This window comes from Corvus moneduloides, chromosome 21 (genome assembly GCF_009650955.1).
Source record: "Corvus moneduloides isolate bCorMon1 chromosome 21, bCorMon1.pri, whole genome shotgun sequence".
Taxonomy (NCBI): domain Eukaryota; kingdom Metazoa; phylum Chordata; class Aves; order Passeriformes; family Corvidae; genus Corvus; species Corvus moneduloides.
Genome location: NC_045496.1, coordinates 7,939,784 through 7,957,248, shown reverse-complemented (window position 1 = coordinate 7,957,248; position 17,465 = coordinate 7,939,784). Strand labels below are relative to the sequence as shown.

Here is a 17,465-nt window from a genome sequence, read left to right as displayed (position 1 = left end):
CACAGCTGCACAGCGCCCTGTCCATGTGCTCCAGCTCTTTGCTTTTGGGGCAGGGGGGGTTGAGCACCACCGTGTTTTTCCAGAGGGCTGCAGTGGGTGGAGGGAGGCAGCACTGGTCAGGGCCCTGGGAGCCAATTTTGCCTCCAGTGGATTTGGCTCTGCCAAGGTGATTCAGGTCCTGCTTCCCCCCAGGTAGGCTGGTGGAGATTTTGGTGCGAGAGAGGTTTGAAAATCAAGTTGTCCATATTCTGCTTGTCTTCTTCATCACATGCAGAACATATTCATCCAGAAAAGCAGTCCCAGTGGGAGTGTGCCTTGGCTCAGGGGTATTACCTAGGAGGGAAGCAAGGCTGAAAGCAAACTGTGTGCAGCCAGAGAGCTGAACATCCCAATGCACAGAGCCTTTGGACACATGAGAAAACAGACAGATAGAGATGCATCAGTCTCCAGTGGTCTAGAGAGAGCTGGGCTTGCTGTCCCCCCACCAGATCAAGGCCTTGTAAGGTGTACACGAACAATTCGTGTGTGGTGAGGGCAATAGACTGAGGGATGAGAATAAATCATTTATTTTGGGGTTTATTTTTTTACTTTGGCATAAATAAGTCAGTAAAAAAATGTTTTCCATTTTACCCGTGAAAAACCACTGCAACATATTGAGCAACGAGAGACAGAAATCTCATGAGCAAGAATGCACCGTGTTTTCTATACCATCCTAGTCTTGGTCAGTGCATTATTAATGGAGTATAAGTGCGTCACGCACAGCACATACTGTAGGTAAAAAGGCCCAGGAACGAGGGATTAAATGGGTTGTGTCTATGGCAATGCACAAATCAATTGGCTGTGTGTTGAACTATCTATTAGGCATTAATAAAGACCTGAAGGTGGGAGCAGCCATGAAGGCAGGGAACAGCGGGCAACTCACCCCTGCTGGGCTCTGCTCAGCTCCACTCCTCCTGCACGTGCACAACCACCCCAGGATCAATTGGAATGCACAGTCAGTTTCTACTTCCAGGTTACGTGTCTTGTCTGGAGATCAATCGCTAAAGAAACCTGGGGAAATTGCTCTGAACTCTTACGGCAAAACCCTCTCCTGGCTCAAAGTCACAGCTTCTCAGACAGGCATGGCATTGGTGACTGTGGCAATCACAGAATCATAGAATGGCTTGGGTTGGAAGGGACCTTAAAGATCATCCTGTAATGGGAAAATGAAGCTGTTAGCAGCAGAAAAATGTCATGTCAAAAAGACATGGAGGCTTAAAAAAGCTTCCATAGGAGGACTGGAATACAGAGATAACTACTCACAAGTGTGAAAAAACCTCCTTTCCATGTAAACAAGGACATCTGAAAATCAAATGAATGTCCAGGCTGGCAGATGTGTGCCCATGGGTTCACTTGCCTGCACACATCTAGACACACAAACCCAGCACACCCTTTCTGTTCCAGCACTACCTTTTCCTGGACTTGTTCATTCCATCTCCTCAGTTTTCTAGTTTCTAAGGCACACACACCTGGAAGGTGAAGAAAAGTGAGCGGTTCTGAGGCCGGAATTCTTGTTTTTGCTGCTCGTTAACTAGCACATCGCTGCAGTGGCCCCAAATTTTTCCCTCTGCCCTGAGTTGGAATAACAGCTGCCTACATCATTCAAGTCAACAACTGGCCTAAGTTCCCTGATAAAATGCAGCCAAAGGGCCAGGGTCTTCATTTTTTTTAAGTACAAGTGAGGCAATACAGTGTAAAAATAGTTTTAAAGGTCTTGACAATCTTTTGGCTGACTTCTCTTGGGCCTGGGGAGGATTGTTAGTGGTTAAAAACAACTTCCATGAAATTTCTATTTTTTTCTTTTTTTCAGATAAAAGGTTATTCACAACTTTTTGATCATTTTGCTTATGGTGAATGAAGAACTAATCCAAACAGAAACATCCTCCTTTGTAGCCACCCTCCTTGCCCTGCTTTTATCTGCCAGTTTATTTATTTATAAATCACTTCCCCAGTCATATCTTCTTTTAAAGCCTAAGAGCCCCATACCTAAGCTCGCTGCTGCTCCCCTTTATCCTCATCCAGCCCATCCAACCCAACTTGTGCTTCATATCCATTGGCATTTTTGATGAAAGAGTTGAGATACGGGGATGGTTCTGGCTGAAAGTCAAAACCCACCTCTGTCTTCAGGCACTCACCTTTGTAACACAGACCTGTTCTTTTCCAAATGTCACCCTAATAACGTGGGTTTTCCCAAGTCCTGGTGCTGCTGTGTTTCCATAAGGCTCCACACCACAGTGCCAGCCAAACAGGCTTGGAGAGATGGGAGGGTGGGCAGGTGCAGGGAAGGGAAAGGGAATTCTTTTTATTGCACTCTTTATTAATACTGCAATGCTCAAACTTTCCACCCAAGCACTTAAAACCTCCTGACCCTCATAGCACCATAGGAAATGCCCAAGCTGAAGCACGTCATAGTGGTTCAAACCAATCCTTGAAGCCCTGGCAGCTCCTGGTGCCCAGGATCAAGAGCCTGTTGGCAGATTTTTGTGCCCCCCAGCCCAGTGCTGTGAGGGGCACTGGCAAGGCCAGAGCTGCCCAGGGCAGGTCCCCCCGCCATGGTGGCACTGTGAGCCATGGTCCTGGTTTAACATCATCACCACCAACACTCAGGGAGGCAGTCAGGCCATGTGTCCTTAGGCAAGTAAACCAGAAACCTTTTCCTTTGTGTCTCCCAGTGCACAAATCAATTCACGTCATGATGCTCAGCTTCTGGACAGCTAATCCTGCCTCTGGCCCAGCAGGTACAATGTGTGGTTTACATCCTCCCAGGGCAACAAGGTATGAGCTCACAGGCTACTGAGCCATCCGTGGCACCACAGGGCACTGCCACGGCTAAGCATTAGTGCCACTGCAAGGCTTTTTCCCCCCAGGAATGGTGAGGACCTGGGCTGCCCACACAGCACAGCCACTGGCTCTCCCTTGGCTTCTTCCCCAGCCTCAGCAGAGTCCCATCCAACCAACGAAAAACTTAAAAAAAGAAAAAAAGAAAAGAAAAGAAAGAAAAAAGGAAAAGCAGAAACCAAACAAATAAATAAAGGAGCAAACGCAGCACTTGACTCCAGAGGCCTCTGCCATGGGAAGAAGCCGTCCCAAAGTGGTGTGTCATCAGCAGCACAAAAACCCAAACAATCGGCCGCTCTGTGCCCTGTGCCAGCTGAAGCCCAGCCGGGACCAGGGCGGGGGGAACAATGGCCATGGGGACAATGGGGATTGTTCAGGCTCCTCCGGAGGGAACAGCCCCACGTAGCCCTGGGGACCTGCAGCTGTCACCAGCTCTGAGCTGCCAGACAAGTGGCAGATTTCGGGTGCCCTCAAGAAGGGCGTGTGCCCGGTGGGATGCTCATAGGATGCTGGAAGTGGCAGTGAATGCTTGTTAAAGGTTTCTCTGCAGAAAAACCCTCTCCCCATGCTGAGCTGGAGTTTATGGGGTGCTGGGGTGTATGGATGGGGGAAGGAGGGCCAGGCTGTGCAGGATACACCCATGGCTGCTCTATCAGCGCTGTTACCTGCACACACACTCACTGCAAAGACACATGGAGAAGGTTTCTCCTTTTGACCTTAACTCTTCCTAAAGCTGATCACTCCGTCCAGGAGCCATTGAAGCCAAGCTACCCATCCCAGCCATGCCACTAGGGAAATAATTTCAGCTTTCCAAATGGATGTGGGCAGTTTATCTATTAAACCTGGATGATGGCATCATTTTTCCACTCTCCCCACTTGCTTTTCATGTTTCATCCACCCCTTGGTGCTCTCCCACCCAGGACAGCATCACCCCTGGTCTGCCAAAGCCCAGGCAGTGGCACAGCAAAGTCAGGGTATCGGCTGGCAAAAGGAACCAGCTCCTAGGGCAGCAGCAACTTCCTTTGGAGCTGGGATCCCTTTTCCCCGAGGGAGCCAGAGGAGTGGCAGGGGTCTGTGTGCGTGTACACTATGGGGCACAGGTCCATCTGCCAGCATTGCTGGGCTATGACTACAACTGTTTATCTTGAAAGCCAGAGGGTTACATTCTCCAAAGTTTCCAGGGAGAAAATACAGACCCTTCCTTTCAGCTGTGTGCTGGAGGATGTGTAACCTCGACGAATTCCTCGGTTTTGTTTGGCTTGGGTGCGCTGTGCCAGGTAGCATCACCAGCCAGAGGCTCTCCTGGCTTTGATCTGGGAGCTAGGTGTGCTTCACGACAGGTTAATGGCCATCAAACTCCGCAGCCCAGAGTCTGGACTCTTCCACCTGCTCTGTACATATTAACACGGGCTCACACACAACTCACTCTGTACATGTACCCGCACGAACAGCCGGTCTCACCATGGATGCAAAGCAAAGCTCCTCAGCAGCCTTCCAAGGTAAGCAAACCAAGCCTCTGCAATGGACACAGCTGCCATGTGGATCCAGGGGACAACCAGCCTGTCCCTGTGCTGCTCCTGCTATGTTCCCAGTCAGGGCTACCAGAGCTGAAGGTCTCCTTTCCATCACCATCTGCAACAAAACATCCCCATGCTGCAGCTCTGCGAGGGACGGGCATCCCAGGTGCAAAAAACATCGTAGTGTCACTGTGGGGGAGCTCGCAGTGTCAGAGTGGAGAAAAACACGCTGAGGGCCAGCCAGCCAGCCAGCCAGCTGCCTTGTATTTTGGCTGGCATCTCCTGTTCCTAACACCTAGCACCACACTCACAATGGAGAGGAATCCCAGGGGCAGCATTATCCCTGTCACACCTCCACTCCAGTCAGAAAACACAGGCAATTTGTTCCTTAGGTTGATCAACACTGGCTCTCGCCTGAAGCGAGACCACAGAGCTGCTCCCCATCGCCGTGTGCTGCATGGGCCTTCCAAGAGAAATGAATCATCTCCCAGCCAAGCAAACAAAAACAAAATAAAACCCTGTGTTTATAAAGTACAGGGAAAGGCACAGCTGTGGGCCAGAGCCTTGAGAAAACAAGACAGCTTCAAAGCACCTGGAGCTGCACCCGGTGAGCAGCAGGGACAGCACGGACCGGCCAAGCTCCCTGCGGCTGCTGCTGGTCCTGACAGCCTTGGCCTGCGCTGTGTCCTGCCGAGCGTCCAGGGGGACCTGTCCTACAGGCAGTGGAGCCACTCTCTGCTCTGCCAGTGGCAGGAGGGGAGGATCATAGAGCCACAGAATCATGGAATATCCTGAGTGGGAAGGGACCCAAAAGGACCAGAGTCCAGCTCCTGGCCCTGCACAGACCCCCCAACAGCCCCACCCTGGGCATCCCTGGCAGCGCTGTCCAAACGCTCCTGGAGCTCTGGCAGCCTCGGGGCCGTGCCCATTCTCTGGGGAGCCTGGGCAGTGCCCAGCACCCTCTGGGGGAAGCACCTTTCCCTGCTCTCAGCCTAAACCTCCCCTGACACAGCTCCAGCCATTGCCTCAGGAATTGTCACTGGTCACCAGAGAGGAGAGATCAGTGCCTGCCTCTCCATCGGCCCTTGTGAGGAAGCTGCAAAATGTGGTATCGTTTCCCCTCAGTCTCCTCTTCCCTAGGTTGAACAAATGAAGTGATCTCAGCCACTCCTCATATGGCTTCTGCCCTTCTTCACCATCTTCATGTTCCTGCTTTGGACGTTCTCCAATGGCTTTAGATCCTTCTTATACTGTGGCACTCAAAACTGCACAGCAGTCCCAGTCACTCTGCATCAGTGGCTCCAACGAGAGATTTGAAGGTTTTCACCCCCCAGAAGTGCACACACTGTATCCTGGCAGCATGTGAAATGGGCAGCTCACTCTGACACCAGTCTGGGCACTGGCCAGGCACCACCACGTTGGCATTTTGAGGCTTTTGCTGGGTGTTGAGGCAGCTCCAACCACAAATGCAAAGTCTTCATTTGACTGCAACAAATCACGGTCATCTCCTTCATCCCCACAAGCAAACTCCAAGGCCACCAGCCACCCTCAAAGGGCAAAGGGATGGTGAAGGGGCAGCAGCAGTGCTGGGCACTCAGATTTTAACACATGGTGATGTCATGGCCCCTCCTTGGTCTTCGTTTTCAGTGTGGTACGAGCCTCAGTGACACAGAGGCCATAGCTCAGAGCCCTCAGTGTCATCCTCCTCTCTCTCTCCATCAGAAAAAGGGATTTAGATTAAAAATTAAGAACCTCAGGCAACCTGCAATGCTTTGGGGTTTGTCTCACAGGCAGCAATGTCACAGAAGTTTTCTGTGAACTCCAGCAGGACTTTGACCAGGTACTGGCATCATTCCCAATGCACATGAATGTGGCTCAAATGAAGAGACATAACCAAAGAGGGGAAAAAAATAGAGGAGTTTGGAAGGAACAACCAGAATTATTTGAGTGGGTGCAAGTCGGGCAAATAGGTTTAGCTCAAGAAGAAAAAGGTCTCTGGCTGAACCTTCTCCACATCAAATCCTGCACCTTTGTTTGGTTTCAAAGTATTTTTGTTTTGAAACTCACCTCCTGTTTGCTTCGATGTTAAAGGGTTAACTAACCTGAAAAACTAAACAAAACTATTTGCTTTGGGCTGACTAAACTGATTCATTCAACCTACACTCTTCCCTCTTCTCTCTCCAGGTTCGTTGTTTTGCTTCAAAAAGGAAAAAGCAATAGCTTTGAGCTGATCTGATTTTTGTATTTTTTCCCCTCTCACCCTCCCACACTTTCTGGTTTGGCTACCAGGCTGAGAAATCCATTACCCACAGGGAGCCCAGGCCAGCCTAACCCACATCTGACAGTAAAAGAAACCAGATTCTCCATGTCTTTTTAGCCCCTGGCTTTCTTCATGGGCTTTCCCACACACTCCCAGCTCCCACTGGGACCAGTGGCTCTGCTGGGTGTTGAGGAGAGAAGGACTCTGGGCAAAAGGCCGCACTTTTCCCTCCTTTCTATGCACACAGCTCTTGGGGTCCCTCATCTCAGCTACATCCCAGGAGTGGCCATCAGCGATGTCCACCCCAGAACCGAAACCCCACGAACGCCCAAGCAGAGGTGAGACCGTGCCAGGAAGAAACACCAGTGAGACAGCCAAGATGGACTTAATATGAATCTTTAATGCACAGAACAAGCTGCCGGGAGCCTTGCGAACGAAGGCTGCGCGCGGAGCCGCCCCGTCCACTCGGAGCGCTGCAAAAGCCCAGCTTGCCTGCAGTGTCCCGGGCACCTGCCTGCCTTCCCCCTCCGGGACCCTCGCTGGCAGCGCGGTGTCACCGGCCACCCACGCCACCTCCTCCTGGCGTCCTCGGCCACCACAGCACCGGGGTCTCTCGCCCCACAGCTCCTGCCCGGTGGCAGCGCAGGCAGGGCAGGCAGGGAGGGGGTCACCCTGCACCCAGCAGCTCCCCTCTGCCTGGCCCTGGCCTCGAGTGGGTATCTCCTCCTCCCAGGGTTTTGGAGCGTGTAGTCCAGGAAATTCAGTAAGAAAAGATTAAAAAGGAGAGGCTTTTATGCTGAGTCAAATTAGGTAATTTCTTTTTTTTTTTTTTCACTCTTGAAAAATTAAAAAAAAAAAAAAAAGGGAAAAGAAATAAAGTCCAACTTGCTCATTTCTTGTTTCTCTGCCATCTGTGTGAGAAAGTCCTGTTTGGCTTCGCTGTCCCCTTCCACCCCCTCTGAACATCACCCGACCCCAAACCCCACCAGCCACTCAGCACATCACAAGTCCTCTACTCCTCGGAGTCCCTTTGCCTCCCACAGCTCCAGGCCCGCTCCTTCCCTCACCGCCCCTTGGACTCCCCGTAGGTGTTGCGCAGCATGGAGACCATCTTCTCCTCGCAGGTGACTTTGGTGTCCTTTAGGATGCTGTACCAGACCATGCCGGGCGGCCGGACCTCCTCGCTGCGGCAGAACAGGTAGGGCATGGTCTCAGTGCGGCTCTGGATGTAGGCACTGCGCAGCAGCGTCGAGCAGTGGCTGCTGACCTTCTCCAGCCTCCTCAGGATCAGATGAGCCTTCCTGGAGGGGACAGAGGTGGGAACAGAGCAGTGCGGGAAAAGCACAGGGGAGAACAGGAGTCCAAACTTCTGCTTTCTGCCACCAGCTCTGTCTTGTGACAAGAATGGACGAGACCCAGTGCCTAAGACATTGTCTTTCCTATTTCAAGTGGAGAGACACCCTGTCTTTCCCAAAGTTCTGGTTGTATCTACCATTTCACCCCACCAGGATCCACTGGAGCAGCTTGTGTGCCCTGGGGACAGTCTGCCCCAGCTAGATTGTCACCACCACCACATGATCCTGGCCAGTTCCAGCACATGTGCTGGCCCCACCCTGGTGAGACCCCCAGAACCTTCCTGCTCCTGACTGATGAGCCCAGCCCTCTCCTTTCTGATTTCCCAAGTCTGCAGGAGGCAAACGGCCCAAAAGGACTGACACTAGAAGAGTGAGGAAAAAAAAGCACAACACATTAAGACAAAACAAAATAAACCCGTAAGAAACCAAGAATCCCCTTGTGGGAGTCTGCAAAGTGCTAAATCAAACAAAGGGAGGGAAGAGGGTTTACTTCAGTGGTCTGAAAGTCTCAAGATCACAGATTATTTCCTCTCCCTCTGGTGCCACAGGAAAGCTCTGGATTCAGGAGTCAGGGATTTCGCAGTTCCTGCAGGAATGTAAATTCCCGATAATGGTATGTCAGGGGCAGCACTGTCAGTCAGCAAGGCATAAACATGGGGATTATTTGATTATGAAAGCTGAGTGGTGTTGCAGCTCAGGCTGTGAGCTCCCAGCCCGGGGGAAGCGTTGTGAGCCTGATGTCCAGGGATGGGATGCCAGGGAAGGGCTGGTCAGGGTCACCTCAGCACCAGCAGAGGGCAGGGGTGGCAGAAGGAAGCGGGAGGGCATCCTGGCATCCCCAGCCAGCTCGGGCCTCTCCCTTGGGAGTGGGAACACTGGATGAAAGGCTGTAGGAAACCACTGCTCCTCCAGGGCTGCACATGGAAAACTGTCCGACTCCTCCCCAGGGTGATGTGCTGTGGGTCAGCTTGGAGGGCAAAGGAAGAGCAAAGGAAGAGCAAAGGAAATTGGCCCTTCTTAGACAACACTCCATGGTATCCATTTATGGATTTCATCCACAAAAACAACCCAGACTGGGCAATTTGAGCCCTGTTAGCTACAGTCACATCTATAATAATGATGCCATGGACTGAGCTGTGCCCAGCTCTGATACAACACCTCTACTCATGTTACTCTCCGTGGCAGCCACTTGACCTTCTACAGCATACGGTGCTCCCACCACTCACCAAGACCTGACACACTGCCACGAACAGGTCCTGTGCTGCTGCATGTGCACCTCTTGGAGTCACCAATTCCATGATGGCGTTAGGTGCTTTTGGTGAAGACTGATTGATTCAAGCTCAGCTCAGCTGCAGACCAAAGTCTGTAGAGATTGTCACTACAGTTGGCAAACTTCAACAAATCACAGTCACTGCAGCTGGAAGGGACCAAAAGTCATCACCTGTGCCACTTCCTGCTGGGATCAACCTGCCTGGATGAATTTCTGACCTGTTCCTAGAGTCAGGAGCTGGTGATCCTTCCAGTGCTCCCCATCCTAACGCTGATAAATTGTTTCTTAACATCTGCACTGATTCTCCCTTTCAGGAAAGGCTGAACAAGCACAGTACCCACACCACCTCAAAGGATGGACTTTTATGTGAGCTGACCATGCTCAGGAGGAGATCAATCAGCCAGAAGGATCTCACGGAGGAGAACTCTCATCTCTCTAAGGCCACAGCTCCACGATGACCCAGATTTGTCATAAAGCAGCTCCAAAATGGGGTACTGGCCCTTCCCCAGCCCTTTAGCTTGTGCTCATGCTGGTGTCCATGGACCTGAACTCTGTGCCAACATGGGGAAGTTGTTTATTCAAAGGCCAAACAAGCAACGATTGGATTTTCCCCCCAAACTGGTTACTATTCCAGCTCACCACAAGGCCTCTCCCAGCCACAGCAAGGGGGAGCAATGAGGAGGGCCCATGACCAGCCCTTGAGGCAAACCCTGGTGGTGGGTAACCAACAACACCACCACAAGGAATGGATGTCTCAGCTGGCCAGTGGCTGCTGGCCACGCTCTGCCTTCCTCTATTCTTCTCACCACTTCCCCTATCCTACCCTCCACCGCTTTCCTCACCCATCTCTCATTTTTTTCCCACACAACCTGCCTTTGCCTTGGCCTTCTCTACCTTCCCATTTTCATTCCTTGCTCCACCACGCTTCAATGATCTCCTGGATATTGCTAGAACTCACCACATTATCCTTGCTTCCTGATACATACTCAGGTCTCTTATCCAGGCAAATATTCCTATGTGTGAGAAGCAGCTCAAGGATGGCAAGAAATTCAGGGGTCAAACCACCCCAACCTGCTGGTGCCAGCTGTGCCAGAGGCTGTGCTCCTTCTGGAGCTGTCTCCACACACCTGCTGCATCCACAGCTCTCTCGGTGTGGTCAACCCCAGGAAAAACCCTTGTTTAAGGATGGAATGTGGCACATGATGGGTTGGCTCTATGACAATACTGAAAACACACTGAACTGTGGTCACAGAGGAGACAGGGTGATGGGGGAGAGGGAATCAGGCCCCTCGCTTTTGATGTCCAGTGCCAAAGCTCCAGTTTTGATGGGTTTCACCACTTTGAGTCATTTACTTCAGCGGGGTAATGAAGTCATGCGTAAATGTTAGATTTAGCTTTTGGCTGTCAGCTGTTCCCTCTTAAAAAAAAATAAGGAGGAAGAGAGACAAGAGCGGGTGAGGGGAGGGGTGAGAAAGAGAGAGAGGCTTTCTGGTGAAGACTGGGTAATAAATTACAGGAGCAGTTCTTGGGCTGCCAATTTAACACCATAAATCAAGGCCTGGGTATTACCCAAGTGCTCCCTACGGAGGGCTGTCGGGTCAGAACGACCACCTTTTCAAATACTGGAAATGAAATCTTCCTAAATGCTGACCAACCTCATCCCTGCCAGCAATGGCAATTTATTGCCTTATTAAAGGGCAGGAATTGGGAGGGGACAGCAGGGGAGCGAGAGGGGAGTCACTCTCCTGTCTGCCTGTGGCCAGTCCCCAAAGGGAAGAAGTGACCCCCTTCCCCCTCAGCCCATGCCCCAGATGGGGATGCCCCCATGCTGGTGTGGGCCAGTGGTGCTCTCCCTCCCACCACACACCCACCACAGCAGCCAGGGACTGATTCTGGACTGCACTTAGGTGGTGGATTTATGAGGTCACAGTACAGTCACAAATGATGAAGAGGGGGGGTTTAAAAATCCTGACAGCTCTAAGCAGCCACTTCCCTCTGCAGTGCCCTGTGGCATGGTGGGGGACAGGAAAAGGGAGAGGATGGGTGTCTGCTGCCAGGGCACTTTCCAAGGGCTCCTGCATGAACCAGTGTTCCCACTGCACAGGGAACGGGGCACTGAGGTCCCTGCTGCCAGCCCCGGCTCTGCAAGGATATGCCTGAGAGTAGGAGCCTCCTGTTCTGCCCAGTGCCAGGGGTGCTCCTGCCAGGATGCTCGTCCCCCTGCTGCACAGGGGACAGCCAACACTCACCTTGAGGGCTGATGTGGGATAAAAACATATCCAGAGCCAGCCAAACCCTGCCCTGCCTCACCTCGGAGTGAGGTACTAAAAGAAGGTGAAGCAGCATGAAGAGGCCAATAAAATATGATACCTGCCTGAAGGAAGGATGAGATTCCTGAGACTGCAGGGAGAGGGTGGTTGCCTGGCTGCTGTGTTGCTGTATGAGGTGCTTTTGTCATAAATTCAGATTTTCCACTCTACTGAGAACTGACCTGGGTCTTTCAGATCCTCGTGTGCAAGGACAGTGAGTCCAGGACTTGATGGCCTCTTATCACAGCCTCCCATCAGAACATTGCATTCCCCCTTGTACCAGAAGTCAGCTGCTCTGGAGATGCACTTCATGTCCCTTGGCCAGCCTGGCTGCCTGCCTGGGTGACTGGCTGGAGCAGGGGACAGGTTGTCAGCCCTGGGCTGATGCCACATAGTGACCCCAGTGTTGCTGGTAGCCACAAGTAGGGGCTCGGGAAAAAAAAAATTAACTTAATTATTTGTTCTGCCTCCTCCTAAAAGCCATACCCTGCTTGCAGTGGTCATAAGAATCGGCCTGCAAACACAGTAAGAGAAAATAATAGTGAAATCTCCCCATGGCTGTGTTAGGAAGCACACTGGCTGCACGGATCCAGAGGTCTGGATGCACAGTAGCATTAAAATTCACTGATTTAGACAGATTCTTCTGTCTTGTTGGAACAAATTAACTGTGTGAGATTCACTCGGTGCCTGTGAGAGGAATGGGGGGAGCAGGAAAGGGGCTGTTGTTGCTAGAGGAGATGAGCAGGATGAGGCAAGCCAGGTGCTGAGATGACCATGGAAAGTCCTGGTTTAGGGCCACCTATGAGCTAAGTTTTTAATGTCTCCTTAATGTAAACGGTCTGGCTGGGACATCTGGCTGTCAGTGTGTCTTCTTGCCAGCAGCTGTTTGCAGTAACCTGTGGCTTTCATGGAAACTGGGCTCACGAGGAACCTCAGTGTGATGTATTTATTACACAGAGGCAATCGACTCCCCTCTTGTCACTCCGTTTTACGAGTGAACATTTACTGTGAAGCCGAGGCTCATCTGATAAACATTTCAAGGTACAAAAATGAACGTCCCCCTGGGAAGGAGAACAGTCTGTCAATTAAAATCCTATTACGAGATGGCCTCCCTTCGCAAAAAAGAATCCTCGTTGCTTCCTGCTATGTCAATGCCTCTGCTTCTGTCCAAGCTCCCTGAGAAGCCAGGCTGGATGGCAGAGCTTCTCTCTTGTCACGAGCCTGGCACTGGCTGCCTTGGCTTTTATAGATTCATCCCCTTGGCTGCAAGTCACATATTTCTCAAGTACAGACCAGGGGCAGAGGAGTGATGTGAGGAGCTCCCCTGGCTCGGTGAGGACAACAGCCAGCAGCCAAATCGACCGTGGGCTCCAGATGTAGCTGGGTCCTGAGTCTGGCAGTTTAAATGTCACCCTGCTGTCCCATGGCTTGATGCAGGTATTGGGTTGGACAGCAACCTTCAGTGGTTGGATCTCAAGTAACAGGGGAAATAAGGATGTGTAAGAAGCAGCTGATGGTTCCCAGGGATTCAGAGGTAAAGGAACAATTGCAAAGCACAAACAAGCCTGCAGTGTCATCAAAGGAGAGGGAAGGCAGTGGGAAGGATGAGAATGGCTCTGTGTGAGAGGCCAATGAACTACCAAGGTCATCTCTGGAGGAGGATGATCCCCAGGCCAGCTTGGATCTATGTCTAGGAGGGGTGTCAACAGTTGTGAGCTGCCATCCTGGTACTATGGAGAGATCCTCAGTGACATCCAACCAGCAGATAGGAGAAGGAAAAACTTTTCCAGGCCTATATTACATCCTTTGCCCCCCACTTCCCAGTGTTTCCAAGCTCCCACTCATTCAAAGCATCACCCACTTGTTTGTATCACTGGATGACACAAACATTCATGCAAAGATCCCCCCAGCTGCCAGGTGTCCCACCAGTATTCATCCAAGGACCGAGCAGGACCTGGTGGTCCAAGGGGATGCAGGACAGCTTGGTGAACACCAAACGGGGACTTCTCTTAGCTACAAGGAGAAGGCAACGGGGTCACATCCACAGTGCTGAGCAGAGGCATGCTCTGGGCATGGGGCAGGGCAGGACACAAGGAAGGGACAGGTACCTGGGCCCCAGCTCGTCCTCACTGCGCCAGACGAAGTCCCCAAACTTCTCGTAGTGGGAGTTGTAGTGGTGCTGGACTCGGAAGAGCATGGAAGCAGAGACCTCCATCAGGGTGTTGTAGGCTGTCTGCTGCTCCTTCCCACTCGTGTAGCCGTTGTAGAGGTTGTAGATTTTGTCAGCTATCTCTGGAAAGGATCAGGGCATGGGATTAATGACCAGCTGAAGGTGCTAACGTGGGAAGAAGAGGAGAAGAGCCCTTGGCAGGGCCAGCAGCAGGGGCAGGCAGCTGGAATGGCTGCCAGTCCCTTGGGGCTGCCTGCAGCAGGGCTCAGTGACTGGAGAGCATTGAGCAATTCCTCAGGCTGATCCTGCAGTGGGTGCCCTGCACGAGCAGAGCTGCCCCTAACACTCCAGCAATACTCCGTGAAGGAGCAGGAGGAGGAGAGGCAGGCACAGCCTTCTCCTCCCAGGAAGGGCAGGCAAGCTGCTCCCAAATTCACCAAACCAAAAGCCATTCACAGCTATGGTGCTAAAGAAGAAATCAACACTATTGATCCCAGGGTGGTCCTTCAGCCAGAAATGCAGCACCTCATCATTGTGGGCATTGGCTGGAGCAGCTCAGATGTGTTAAACAAGAGCATTAACTCTATGCTGGAGAAAAAACATCTCAATTCGGAGAAGAGAAATGCACAAAACTGCATCTCCTTCCTTCTCCTTAGTCTCCTGTTTGCTGCTTTTTCATGGGAATGCTTTTCTTATTGAATGTGCAGCTAAGCACTAACCAAAACTTTCTCCTGTGTGATATTCCCAAGGGAAAGCAAGCAAGAAAGAGAACAGGTAACATGGTGGTCACTTAGAGGAATCCTTTTAAATCTGAAAGCAGCCAGGTGCTCTGGGTTGGGGGTAAGGACAAGTGGGACCAGCTTCAAAACTGAACAATGCAAATGTGCAAAAGTAGCTGGGCTTTTATCAACATTTCTGTTTCCAAACTGAGCCAGCTGCCCCCAGCATCCCTTCAAGCACCCAGAGCCAATGGTGCCCTGCATGGCGCGGCCAGGGCTGCCTCTCTCAGGTTTGTGAGAAGGGACTGCTCTTTTTCCAGGGGACTTGTGTCAGACACAGCACCAGCTCCCACAGCTGTGCTTGGCAAGGATGCCAGTGTGGCATCACGGAGTCATCAGCTGCCCAGCCAAGGAGACTTTGCCCCTGGACACTCCTGCAATTTGTCACCCCTCCCCGGATGAACGTCCCTGTGCCCATGGGTGGATTTAAAGGAGCCTTCCCACTGGGAGAGAAGGGCCTGGGAGAGAAGGGCCTGGGAGAGAAGGGCCTGGGTAGCTTTGTGGGAGCAGTGTGAAGAAAGGAAAATCAAAATCAGAAGGAAATGTCTCCTGGTGTGGAACAGGAGGTGCCTGAGCACTGACCTTCTGCCTTGCTGTCGTCTACCAGTGGGCAGGCTGTCCTCAGGGTGACTGTGCTCAGCTCTGAGTGTCTGCCCCGTGTATCCACCGCGTACAGGGTAAATCTGGAAGGCAGGAAGCAAAAGGAAAACAATGCCTTGATCCCTCAGTCCCACACCACCAGGTTGTTATGGGAACCGGCCTTCAGAAGAGAAAGGAAAAATGTGGTCCAGGCACTATCAGTCAGTTTTGGCATCTCAAGGAGATGTGAGATGTCTTGGAACACAGGAGAACCCAGGGACAGCAGGCAGGGCTGAGGGGACAGGTCACTTCAGCCCTTTCTGGCATCTGCAGGCCTCTGTTTCCTCTCTCCCCATCCCAGGGACCCCTGTGGGACTGCACCCTGAATCCTCCCGACTGCAGAGGGATGCAAACACCTCAGGGCTGCTTTGCCATGCACTGATGTGAGCATTATAACACGGTGGTGTCTGTGAGCTGGGCTCCCTCTGGCCTTTCTGGGAGCAGGGCAGTAATTCTTGCCGTAAGTGGGCTCTGCTGACAAGTGACAGCTCGTACTCATCCTGTGGATGGCCCTTGAGTTGTTTGCTCCCTCATTTCCTCACAAGGGTGGGGTTGGTAAAAGGGTGGGAATGATAATTTCACACTTGAAGCTAATGGAGAGCATCTGACAGTAAAATATGGCTTTTGTGCCGGATGGAGCATTGAGTAAACAGGCTGTGGCTGCATGGAACGTCCTGGGATGCTGAGCTCAGAGTCCTGCTCAGAGCATCAAAGCTCCAAAATGAGAATGCTTCTTCGCAGCAGGGGTGACAATCTTCTGTCCGCTCTCCCAAAGGGCATCAGTTCATATTTATTCACTCTGAGCTGGGCATGGCAACTCAAGCTGGCTTTGACAAAGTGCAGGGGCTGGTTTGAGCCTCTCAGAGGTCTGAGATGCCTGGTGGTGGGGTACCCAGCCTGAGAAATAACACACCACCCCTCCTTAGCCTAAGGTAAAAGTGAGCAGTTCTTGCAAGTGAGTGCAAGGAGTACCATAAAAGCAGCTGAAGCTTAAATGGGATTGAGACCCTGATGTATGTTTATTTAAGGAATGGTCCTAAGTCCTTAGCACCCTTGGGGGGTGACAGAAGCAATGCCTCCCTTTTCCTTACCCCACACACGAGCACTGCCAGCCCCCTCTCTCCTCCCTGCAGGCCCTGCACGTCCCACATGTGGCTGATAAGAGCTGACATTTGCACAGTAGCAATTCCCAGCGCAGGACATATTCCCTCCAAGCAATTAGCATTATGTCCCTAACAATACTTGCTGTGTGCAAGGATGCCAGCAGACTGCCAAGGAACACACTTGTGCGCAGGGAGCACTCCCGTTTTCACCAAGCTAGGGCACGCAGGGGACGCACACGCTCGGCTCGCCCAAGGAGATGCTATTTAATCCTTCTGGCATGACATTCCTTAGTTTCCCAGGAGCACTGCTCGGAGTGGGAGCATCTCAGGAAGGACATCCACACTGTGTCACCACACAAGTACCACACACAGGCTGTTCTCACTGAGGGACAGACAGAGCAATAGGGCAACAGCGAATTCCATGCAGGAGTCTGACTGCAGGGCTTTGCATCCCATCCTGAAGGTGCCACCGTTCCTTTCCCTCCCTTCAGCAGATGGGACATTCAGGGGGAGTGAGGAGTCTCTTGCTGGGAGCAGGGAAGGTTTGTGTCTCAGCAACACCAACAGGGCACCCAGTGTTGGGCAGGGGGACTCCAGCCCCAGGAGATGAGGAGCTGCAGCGGGAGAACAGGGCAGAGAGCCCAGGGGTCCTGCTGCCCACCCAGTGCAGGGCTCTTCTTGCTCATCAGCAGAAGCACAACAAGCAGTAAGAGGGCTCAACATCAGGGTACTGCTGGGAGCTGCTCCCCATCCCCATCCTGGGGTCACCTGCTGAGCCACAGTGGCTGTGCTGCTGTGTTTGCTTTTGTAAAAGGATGAGCAGAGCTAATGTGTAACCTCTGCTCTGCCTGCAGCAGCTCAGGCTGCCTCCATTAGCTCTGAGGCAATCAGTGCCAGAGCACTTTCCCTGAAAAACAGAAGACTTTTATCAAAACACAATTGTAATATTCAGCAATTAGTGCCCATTTCACCTATTCCATCGCCAGTGGGGTCAGGAGGATTGGTTGGGTGTTGAAGCACATCCACCCCTTTGGGTGATGCTGAAGACCTGCATGAGCCTTTTGACTGCACTTCTCCCCTCTGCCCAGCTCACACAGGAACAAAGTCACTCAGCTGCCAAGAGCAAGAGCATCTCTCCTGGTCAGGCCTGGGTTAAAAAAAAAAAAGTCAAAAAACAAGCCCTCAT

General features: G+C 51.9%; 1 protein-coding gene across 2 annotated transcripts in view; it reads right to left on the bottom strand.

The window, feature by feature from the left end:
* Positions 1–7,034: 7,034 nt before the first annotated feature.
* ASTN2 (astrotactin 2) overlaps positions 7,035–17,465 on the bottom strand; it is a 277,000-nt gene continuing 266,569 nt past the window's right edge. For both annotated transcript variants that reach the window (XM_032130546.1, XM_032130547.1), the window contains exons 21-23: positions 15,120–15,220; positions 13,697–13,880; positions 7,035–7,955 (exon numbers count right to left, since the gene is read on the bottom strand). In XM_032130546.1, coding sequence (XP_031986437.1) covers positions 7,718–7,955; positions 13,697–13,880; positions 15,120–15,220 — 523 coding nt within the window. In that variant the 3' untranslated portion in view covers positions 7,035–7,717. The remainder of the gene's footprint in view (positions 7,956–13,696; positions 13,881–15,119; positions 15,221–17,465) is intronic.